This window comes from Trichogramma pretiosum, unplaced genomic scaffold (assembly GCF_000599845.2).
Source record: "Trichogramma pretiosum strain Unisexual culture from Peru unplaced genomic scaffold, Tpre_2.0 scaffold109, whole genome shotgun sequence".
Taxonomy (NCBI): Eukaryota; Metazoa; Arthropoda; class Insecta; order Hymenoptera; family Trichogrammatidae; genus Trichogramma; species Trichogramma pretiosum.
The window spans coordinates 348,765-360,428 of record NW_019640787.1 but is presented as its reverse complement, the minus strand read 5'-3'; the positions used below and the strand labels follow the sequence as shown (position 1 = coordinate 360,428).

The 11,664-nt window shown below is 42.4% G+C and overlaps 1 protein-coding gene across 1 annotated transcript in view; it reads right to left on the bottom strand.

Annotated features, from left to right (window-relative positions):
- LOC106653965 (villin-1) overlaps positions 1–10,853 on the bottom strand; it is a 16,236-nt gene extending 5,383 nt beyond the window's left edge. The window contains exons 1-5 of the mRNA XM_014373634.2: positions 10,590–10,853; positions 4,276–4,368; positions 3,207–3,323; positions 2,713–3,131; positions 1,993–2,215 (exon numbers count right to left, since the gene is read on the bottom strand). Coding sequence (XP_014229120.1) covers positions 1,993–2,215; positions 2,713–3,131; positions 3,207–3,323; positions 4,276–4,368; positions 10,590–10,607 — 870 coding nt within the window. The 5' untranslated portion in view covers positions 10,608–10,853. The remainder of the gene's footprint in view (positions 1–1,992; positions 2,216–2,712; positions 3,132–3,206; positions 3,324–4,275; positions 4,369–10,589) is intronic.
- Between the last annotated feature and the right edge of the window lie 811 nt (positions 10,854–11,664).

The following is an 11,664-nucleotide window of genomic DNA, read 5'->3' as shown; positions in this document are numbered from 1 at the left end:
CTCGAGGATGAGTTTGTCACACCCGGGGTGGTAATTCGACTCTCGCTGAGCTGAGAGCCGAGCTGGTGGCCTGTGATCAATAAAAGTTTACTTGATTTCTCAAAAAACATGAAGGCAGCACAAAATTAGCTCGACCGCTGGTCTCGAGGATGAGTTTGTCACACCCGGGGTGGTAATTCGACTCTCGCTGAGCTGAGAGCCGAGCTGGTGGCCTGTGATCAATAAAAGTTTACTTGATTTCTCAAAAAACATGAAGGCAGCACAAAATTAGCTCGACCGCTGGTCTCGAGGATGAGTTTTTCCGACCCAGGGTCGTAGCTCGACTCGCGCTGAGCTCAGAGCTGAGCTGGTGCCCTGTGATCAATGCAAACTCACTTGATTTCTCAAAAAACATGAAAGCAGCACAAAATTAGCTCGACCGCTGGCCTCGAGGATGAGTTTGTCACACCCGGGGTGGTAATTCGACTCTCGCTGAGCTGAGAGCCGAGCTGGTGGCCTGTGATCAATAAAAGTTTACTTGATTTCTCAAAAAACATGAAAGCAGCACAAAATTAGCTCGACCGCTGGCTTCGAGGATGAGTTTTTCAGACCCAAAGTTGTAATTCGGCTATCGCTGAGCTTAGGGCTGAGCTATGTATTTTTTTCTTTTTTATAGAGCATTCGTTTCCTCTTTATCTTGCATTGCGCCATCTCTTTGATTATTTACGCGCTATTTTTCGTCACGAACCTTAAAAACGCAAGCGATTGTCATTTGCTCTCGTGAGTGCAAGTGCACTCGCGAAAATCCAAACTTTTTTTTCAATTTTCAATTCCATATCTTTGAATGAAAATTTATCTTTCGAATCTCATGGGTAGTCATTTGAGAAGAGAAAACAATGCTCTTTCACATGGCATAAATGAAAATTAGATCCAACCGTTATTTGGCCGAAAAAAAATTTTTTCCAAGAAATATCCAACTTTTGTCAAATCTGACTGCACCATTCGATCAGGACCCCAAAAAACCTACTCGATAGCAAAATCATGGCGATTCAGCTTATATTTAAGTTCTCAGGAATTATTGAACGTTCTTATTATGTCACGCTATATAAGTATACTTCAATTGCATTTACTTGAATAATTATTTAATATTAAAAGATGAAACTTCGTATTTTTTTTTTATTATAACGAATCTATACACAATGTATTGAATACGATACCGATACGATATTTGTTATAATAAAATATTGACAAAATCGTTACCGCTACAATATTACAAAATTGTATTCGACACAATGATCAATAATCAAAAAATATCGATATTGTCTTGTATCGTTACACACTAACTGGGTGGTTTACGTTTTTTTAATTAATCATACGAGTGCATCTGTTGAAAATATTCATCGAAATTCGAAAGAAAATGTATGTAGGATAATGATGAGAATGACGTATGCCTAATGAAGATGATTCATCAAATTTTTAAAATCTCTTATAATGAAAGAACAAAATTAATTTTGAATGTACTATTATGTTTCAATTCGTGACGGAGGGAACCAAGTAACAATGCGTTCGACGCATTCAATAAAAGAAGTAGCGATTTCGAGAACATAAGCACATCAAAAATAAACGGATTATTGAACACACTCATCTCGCCTATCTGAAAAATATGAAATTTGAATATTTCGTTGACTTACATACACGCGTCTTCATTAATTCCTTTTATGCGCTTGAAATATAGGAAGGGAAAAAATGTGGATACAGCAACGGCTATAGAGTTATATTATGTAGTGAGATTATCATATATTGCAAGTAATGGTAGTAAAGAAGCACGAAACGCATCTGATTCATAAGAGTGATATACGATCGATCTCTCGTGCTACTTTCTACAAAATTAAACACACGTTACGAGCCTAGTCCACACTCACGCACTCGTATTAGTAATAATAGTAGCATAATTGCCGCTAGCACATAACGCACTATAATGATTGAAATGTAATATGAAATATATCGTTTTACCTGCTGTATGGGCTCGGGCGAGACGTAGCGCCTTGCGGGTTCGAGAACCTCGTCGAAAACGCGGCGCGCCTCAACTTGCAGGGTCTGTTCATAGCCGTCTTCGAGGACAAAGACGCGTGGTTGATTTGGCTGCTTTAGCTTCAGCAACTCGTCGAGCAATCGCGCGGCGTGCCTCTTGTGCAGCGGTTCACAGGTCGAACCCAGCCATAGAAAAATCACCGATCTGCGAGTAATATAAAATAGAGCGATTATTGAGATGAAATTGTTCACGTTGTGACAATAGCTGTGAGTGAAAGAGATAAAAAAAAAAAATCAATCGGAGACGTGCTGCGTTTCCACATTGATATTATACATATTTCCACTAAATATGTATATTACCATACCAATGTACTTAACATATGCGCTTACACGAGTGGCCACGGGCATCGTAAAATGATGAATGTCCTAATAGCCTGAGTCATTTAGAAGCACTCATTAAAGAGAAAGCGTGAGCATGAGAGAGAGAGAGAGAGAGAGAGAGAGAACACAGGATGTAGTTTATAAGTGAAACAAAAGGCTTGTGTATGCATTCTGTCTCGTAAAAACTGTAATTCTTTCTCTCTCTCTCTCTCTCTCTCTCTGTCATACGATAATCGTTTATATTTCGACGGCTTTACACGTCAAGTTAATACATTAACGAGTGTATACAGTAAAACAAAAGTAAATTGAAATCATATATACCTGCTCGGCACATCGAGTAAAATAACATCGTGACTCGAAAAACTGGCCCAATCGACCGGCCGAAGCTCCGTTAACACAGCGATCGATGTCCCGGAGACTTGATGAAGTCTACTGCACGTAGCACCATCGGAGCCGTCGCGCGACGGAAACTCGATGGCCAGGAACTCGCGATGCCTGAAGTAGCCGAGAAAGCGCGGACTCTCTCGACCTTGCGCCTCTCGCATCAGCAGATGAGCTCCGTCGGCGGCGGTGGACTGCGCCGACCGATCGTTATTGTTGTTGTTATTTACGGCGCAGGCCAACTGAGAGTCTAGCTCGACGGCGCGCAAGGCAGCCGCACCGCTGGTGTCTGCTTCGCATTCTTCGCCTACCCAAAAGTGTATGGCTCGCAGTGACTGACAGTCTTTTAGTTCTTTCGCCTAAAAACAAATTACGATGCGTTGAATTACATATATCTGCGAAGGTATGGTGTAACAACGATAGAAATGGCTTACGAGCATTCCGGGGTACGGTAGAGGGCCATCCTTGGCCGAGACCGCGTAAATCAGGTAGGCAGAGTCCGTGAGAAAGGTGCCTAGCTTCGCTCGCCCGAGCGAGATTGTTTTTGTCGGCTATACATAATTACGTTATTTTTTCAGTCGACAAAGATCATAATTATACGCGGGGCAAAATTTTTCAAAATTCCCAGTTTTTTTTGCGTTTTTTATTGTTCAAATAGAAAACTGAGGTTTTTCTAAATAAAATGCAGTGGTTTTCAAAGTGTCATATTCATAATTTCTATCAAAGATAAGAGCAAACAAACCCGGCGCGCTAGTAACTTGTAACTCGCGCCTATAATAGGAAATTGAATAGGTATATAAGTTGTAAGGTATATGCCCCTATTTTCGATCATGTTCCTGTATTCGATCACCAATAATTAATATTAACAACTTAATTATAAGTGAGAAATTTTTTTTTAATAATTGGCTGAATGAATCGAACATCTTCAACAGAAATACATTATTCAAAATCAGATATCAAGTTTCAATCCTACATAAAAAATTCATTCAAATTTGATCGTAATTAGAGCCTAACTGATCGAAAATAGGGGCGTATACCTTATATCATATATGAAATTGTAATTCGACCGCCATAAGAACAAATAGAAAATAAAGCTTTGGGTCAATTTTTCTGTAGAATAGAAGAGAAAATTATCAGAAAATCCAACTGCCGTAAGTGAGAGATGAGTGACAATTAGTTACAGCGAGTTTATAGAATTGTGTTGGGCGGCCGAGCGCCGACTTTGTTTGCTCTTATCTCTTATAAAAATTCTAAATGTTACTCTTTGCAAACTTCATTAGAACACTAAGCCGTGCAAAAAACGTGTGGGTTTTGTGATATTCAAAATTGAAAGTTTACTTGTATGGACATCACCATTGGAAAAGATTATTTTATCGAAATCATAGACTGGTTATTTTTACAGTGGGTTAAAAATTGAGCAGTTTCGCTCAAAAATGTCGCTGCGCGAAGCGCTAAGAGTTTTGAGAAATTTTGCATATAAATCGTGTGTATATCTATATATACCTCTATTTTCCAAATGCAAAACGCAGTTCTGCCCTTCGGAATACTTTTAAAGATGTCACCGGCCGATTCTTCCGAGCATGTGCTCGCGTCGTCCTGAAAAACATTCAAATTAGTCTCTGTGAAAGTCGAGATCATCTCGATGCATATATATACTCTACTATATACATAGTTGCACAGATATAGGAAGTGCAACGAATGTACGCTGCCTTTTATTTAACGAGCTGCTACTTCGCTCTAGGCCGCAGTGTAGTCTCGCGAGCCGTAGAGCTTACGTTATTATACATCTACATAACGTTATTATTTTTATAATAGCGCTTTTTGCGCGCTCTCGTCGATATCTCGCATGCGCGGTCCGCGTACACAGCGCGGAGCAATGCATGTACGTGTGCATATGTGCGCGTTGTAACTCAACATAACAATTGGGCCGAATCGCGAAAACACGCGCGCACGAGTTAATTGTGCGCCCGCGATTCAACGAGATGCAATGCTGTGCTGCGTTCATAAAACAGGCTGCGTGGCTATATGTAAACGTTACGATTTTCAGATTGTATATGGGTCATTCGTCTCGAGTCGATGTTTATCTTATATTTTCCTTTCTACACAGCTTTTTGGTAGTTTCATTATCTTCGCAAGTCGGTTAAAAACCCATGAAGTTAATTGAAAAAAAAGTTTCAATTGTTTGTTCATACAATGCCAATAATTCTTAAATCTTATACTTTTTCTTCGATCTGCCCCCCTCTGCTTTTAATTAGTATCTCACTCGGGAACTTTCCCCCTTCTCTCCCTTCTCTCCCACTCACGAAAGAACTCGGGCATCGTCACATAGCTACATGAGCTTAGAAGAGCCGGACGAACTTCATTAGACGACAGTGTCTCTTTACGGCAACACTATATCTCGTACTTCTAAGAGCGTACCGGCACGAGGCAGCGATCGCATCGTGACCAAAGATATTTGACGTGAATAAAACTATAAGTTATTTAAAGTACACAAGTGAATTACGAGCGTTCGCAAGTGTTTGCAAGTGCGAGTGAACAAAAAAATGGAAGGAAATATGTCGAACAACAGTGGCTTCCAGCAATTGCTCCTTGATTTTGCCGATTTCGAGTTCGTCGAGTCGCGTCAAGCAAGCGGGCCAGAGCGTAGAATAAACACATTGAGGAGATTCAGACAGAGTGTGAACTGGAAGGACGAAGGAGAGCGCGACGAGCTACTCCGCGAACTCGTGCGCAGGTTCGACTACTGGACCGGGCCGCTTCCTGATCTTCGAGACATCTTCGGACGAGAAATGATCGAAAATTTGCTCGAGCCGCCCATTGAACATTCATGGGAGAGCATCGGTAGCTCGGTAAGTGCTAGAGTAAAGTCATTCGTGATGGAGACAGGATACAAGGACGAGCCGGATCACGACGAAGACGGTAAGCCAATGCTGCGACGCACGACACTGGTGCATACCGCGTTCCAGCGCGGCTGTTCAGCGGACTTCATTCACAGTTTATTCGAACAAATTTACAATCGCTACGATATGAACTACATCAGCGATGACGCCGAAACATCGCATTTTCACGTGGCCTGCGCGATTGGTCTCATCGAAGACGCGCAAAAATTTCTCGACGTCTGCGATGAGAACAGTAGGCCGGCGCTGTTGAAATTAAAGAATGCCGAAGGTAACACAGCCTTGTTCTTGGCTCTGAAGTACAGACGATTGGAGTTGGCCGAATATCTGATGAAAAATGGCGCTAGTGTAAGTGTGTCAAATGCTAAAGGATTGCGGCCGATACATGTCGTTTGTCAGAAAAAAGAATTTTCAGTACCGACAGAAGAAAAAAGGCAGGAAGATGACGACGACGACGACGACGACTCGCTGAAATGGTTCCTCGACGTGTGTAACAGCTTGGAGAAGAAAGTTGAGATCGACGTTCGAGATTACGACGATCGCAGACCTCTGCACTACGCCCTCGAGTGTTATAAGACGAGAACGGTGGAACTTTTGATCGGTCTAGGAGTCGATTCGAATCGCGCCGACGCCCACGGAACGACGCCCCTGCACGTACTTTGCAAGAGAAAAGCCGTGAGCCGCGACTACGACGATTTCGCGATCAATTGGTTCTTCGACATCTGCCTCGGCAAGGTAATTGATTTCGACGTCGAGGACAAGGACGGCCGGAGACCGCTGCATTTCGCTCTCGCCAACGGCAAGACGAGGACGGCCGAGCTGCTACTTGCCTTGGGCGCCGATCCGAAATCGGCGGACACGAAGGACTCGACGCCACTGCACGCCATCGCCAGCTACCACGGCACTTGCCAGTGGCACGAGCAATCATTCAAGACGGACGTAGTGTCGATGATTGTCCGACGGAAGCTGGGGTCGGTGTGGGCTCGAGACGCTGAGGGTAACACGCCATTGCACTTGGCGGTGCGCTCGGGTAACCGAGCCTTGGTCGACTGGCTGCTGAACAACAACGCCGATATCGATGCGGTCAACGCAGAGAACTCGAGCCCGTTGCACTTGGTATGCGGAAGAGCCTACCAGGCGAGGGGCATACTGGACACGCTGCTAGCGTTCGGCGAGAGATTCGATCGGCCACTGTCGTGCATAAACCAACAAGACCTGGACGGAAACACACCGCTGCATCTGGCTCTGATATCCAGCGACGATCGTCAGCTGATCGAATCTCTGCTTCATCACGGAGCAGATCCCAATTCCGTCAACAAAATGGGAAAGACGCCGCTGATCTTGATATGCGAGAATTATGGAAAGAGGGTAGATATGGCGCTGGCATTTTTCGCGATCAACGATGCCAAACAAAACCAGGTGTGGCTCGACGCGAGGGACAACATAGGCCGCAGCACGGCACTGCACTTTGCGCTATCCAAAAACGACAAAGAGCTGTTCAAATTGCTGTTAAGAAGAGGCGCCGACCCCAACGTCGGCAACAAGTTCGACAGGACTTCAGCGCACATCATCTGCCTTAAGCTCGGCTACGACGGCTTCCTGGAAGAAGTCTACGGCGAGTGCGAACGCATCGATCTCGAAGCCCGAGACAACCGCGGTAGAAGCGTGCTGCACCACGCCATGATGAACGGCTGCGACAGGACCATCGAGTTTTTGCTGAGACGGCGCGTGAATCCGAATTTGTTGGACCAAGATGGGAAAACTCCGCTACACTCCACGTTCCAGAGCAGCTTCAGGAAGCACGAGGATACCGATGTTCTCAGATTGATGCAGCTGTTTTTCAGAGTCTGCGACGAGGTAGGTATGCAAGTCGATATGGATGTGCGCGACGAGCTAGATAAGATGACGCCTCTCGAATTGGCCGTCGCGAGAACTATACCCGACCTGGTGAATCTGCTTGTCAAACGTGGCGCCGGCCGAGTAAATTTCGAATACCCTCGACGCATCGATGCAAATCACGTAACTCGCTCGGAAAAAGAAAATCGGCCTGTATTCTCATTCAGGGTAATCGCCAGTGTTCTGGCAATTGCCCATCGTCTCGAGAGCACAATCAATTACAGATTTACGCGCGAAGACAATGCAACGATGTTGAAATTTGTCGAGACTTTTTTCGAATCGTTCCTTACGACCTTTACACGCATGTGGAAAAAAGAACGAAAGGATGTACATCATGACGATCGCGAGGACGCATCTTACGAAGACCGAGCGAGACGGTGGGAAGTGAAACCGGGCTTGACGCTCTTGGATCTGAGCCAGCCGAAAGAAGAAATTACGTTCGAGGACTACTTGGAGCTCGCGAAATCGACAGAAGTATTGGAAGCATTTGAATTGTACAAGGTGTACTTTCGAGGATGCAAGAGGTTTTTCTACGAGCATATGTACGAGACGATCACGAGGAAATGGTTCGTGAAAAAAGAGACGGGGGAGAAAAATTTTTAAAAGATGTTATAAAAAATTTAAAACCAAAGTAAAAACCAAAGGAAAAAAATTTAAAACCTTGATATTGTAAAAAAAAAATAATAAATAAATAAGCGAAAATGTATAAAAAATATTTTAAAACATACAAAAACAGAAATGTATAAAAAGTATAAAAAAATTATAAAAGCAAAAATAGAAAAGAATGTTAAAAAAATAATAAATAATGAAAAATGTAAAAAAATTTTAAAAATGAGATTTGAGCTTTTTATTGACATACACCCACACACACACACGTACGATCGTCAAAATAAAAAACCGCTGCCAATTTTCGGACCACTGTGTATGAATAATAATAGTATACAGGCTTACGCCGCGAAAAAAGAAAGCCCCAGAGCACGGGTTATCGGCCTCGGCTTCGCCTCGGACACTAATTACACGTACTCTGGAACTTTTATTATTTTCGCGGCCTATGGCAGTAATATACCATTGGCAATATTAATATCATTTTTTCTAATTTGTTCACAAAACAATTTGAATCATAAAAGAAAAAAAAAATATTTTTAAAAATCGAAAAAAAAAATTTTTTTGTTCGTTTATCGCTAAATCAAACTTTCTGGCTTCATCCTCAATCCGTCCATAAACAATGTTTTGACACATCATAAATTTTGGGTACGAAACAACACAAAACTAAGAAAAAGAAAAAAATCATAAAAACCAAATTTCAGTTTCAAAACGTAACTTTTCAAACTTACGGTGAATCTTTACGCTTTTTATCTTAAATCAAAGGTTAATGGCTCTGCATTAAAAAAAGTATTACTTTTATTCAAAAAAACCAGTTTGTTTTAGAACAAATATGACAAAACTAAAAAAAACATGAAAAAAAAATTTTTTTTCTCGAAAATCCCTCATAACTTTTTAAATACTTAACGCAGAATTAAAAATGATGTTTTGGCTTCTTCCTTACATCAAAAAAAATAAAATGAGACATCTACAATAAGGATACGAACTACCGCCATCGAGATATCACTCTGCACAGACATACACACGTACATACACACACACACACACACACACACACACACATATACATACATACCAACATGTGTCAGAAATTCGATCTAGTTTAAGAATGTATATATATAAAAGTACTCTACGAGTATTAGTAATGAAAGTCGAAAATCGGTCCGTCACAAAGCTTCCTCTATGAGAAAACAATTCAAACGGAATAATTATTGATTTACTTCAAAATTTTTTCATTACATTCGTCAATTACGCTACTCGACAGCAAAAACGAAAGAATCAAATACTTAGTTCGCTGTACACCGATCTTTTTCGAAACGGTCGCCAAAACAAACAAGTAGAAATGAAAAATCATCGACATTTATTGTCCGTTATTACCTGTTTTTTTTTGTTTCCCCGAACCAATCAGATGCATCCGGACTTGCACTCGAACATTATTTCTGCGTCAATTTTTCGACGATATCATTGCTTTTACTCATTATAATACAACGAGTGTAGGATGTATACGATTCACGGCCTCGTGCGCACCACCGCATAACGATACTTGTCGCCGATGTTCTCGCGTTCGCTTTTAGCGAGCTACTGCGTGGGTGTAATATATTATTCGTTATGAGTTCGTAAAACAATTAATTTTGAATTTTGTAAAATTTGTGTCAAACAATAAAAGACATCTATATGATCTATGATACAGTTACACGGTATACGGCAACAGTTACACGGTATCAGCTAGTTGGACCATTTAACAGAGCCAAAACGATCTTAAATCTACAACAGTGTCCTGGATAATACATCGATTTATCCAGTTCTCAGACAAATCGACGATTGATAAATTAATACTCTTAATACAAATTTTTCATTTTTGCCTTCCATTCGACCTTTGATAATATATTACTATAATGCAGCGAGTAAAAACAAACGCCTATACGAGTATATATTATAAACATCGAGCTGCAGTCCATAGATCGCGAGCATTTCTGCGGATCATTGTTTGATATTACCCGACGTTATGAATTGCGATGTTGCATTCGACGCGCAAACACAACTGCGCCACTTTTTCGCGAGCTCATACGATACACGAAAAAGTTTAAACTTATACGCGTCGCGTATACAATATCCGATCGTCTTTTTCGTGGTCGCGCATTATGCAAAACGCCCGAAGATTGCTCAACGAAATAAATGAAGCGGCTGTCAATATGTCGAGCGAGATCATCATTGTTTACATTTCGAATGATAAATGCCTCGCTAGCATGAAAATTGCGCTTATCGCGTAAATTTTTACGCGACACCCGCGCGATTCCGACATGCATTACGATCGATCGTCTTGGAAACGTTCGTCTCGCTTGCGAAACGAAAAGAGCTACTCGCAGGATTCGCCAAAAAATGCGTCACACGTTTGGAATATAACATGCGTTCAGAACTTACCCGTTTGAGAAATCCCATTTGAAGGATATATTCGATTGGTCCTGCGGAAAACTCGCACGCGAGGTATATACGTAACCGCCGATCTAGCCGATGGTTTTCGGTATATCAACACACACACACATACACGCTAGAGTTCACAACTTCAAAAGAACCACCAACAACAACAAAAACTAGTCAATATAATTTGGCGAGCGATACTTCGCTCTCTCTCTCTCTTTGCAGAAAAATCGCATGCGCATGTACGTCGAGCCTCGATAGCGCGATTACAGCGACTGACTCGCGCGGTCGCGCGTTTGCAGGTATATAATACGATATACACGCAGGTAGAAAACAACAGCAGTAGTGCAGCTGCTCCTGCGCCTTATAATAGTATGTGGGGGCATATAGTGGTGCTGGACTCGGAGTAGGTAGAGTATATAATATATATAGAGGCACATGTAGCAGGAGGCAGCCCCGCGCGCGCGACCGACCGACCGGCACTATATTATAACAGCCGATCCTTTCGTGCTGTGTGTGCGTGCGTGTGTGTGCGTGTGTATACCGTTTACGAGTGTATGTATGCATAGACGATCGGCGAGCAGCAGCAGCGCAATTTGCACACACACACACACACACACACACACACACACACACACACACACATGCATGAAGCGCGCAGAGTCGGACTGCGAAGAGAGGAGGTGCACTGCACGTAACAGCGAGGCAAAGGAGGAATTACGGAGAACACCGAGGCACACACTGTTATTGTGCACGGAGTACAATATATATAGACTCCGAGGCACGTATGCGAACGAAAATGAAAACGAAAAAAAAATAATAATAATAAAAAATCGGTGCAGGAGGAGTAGAACTGTCAGGCCGCAAGTGCAGTACACACTATGGCAGAGAGAGAATAGACGCTACGAGCGAGCTTGACACTCACGCGCATGCAAACTGAACAGCATCAACTTATAATATAGAGCAAAAATTTATAATATAGTAGAGAGAAAACAAACTCGTGGCCAATAAGCGCGTACACAATATGTAGCTCAGGTCGACGCGCGCGCATCACGATCGTGTGCGAGTGTGTGCGAAT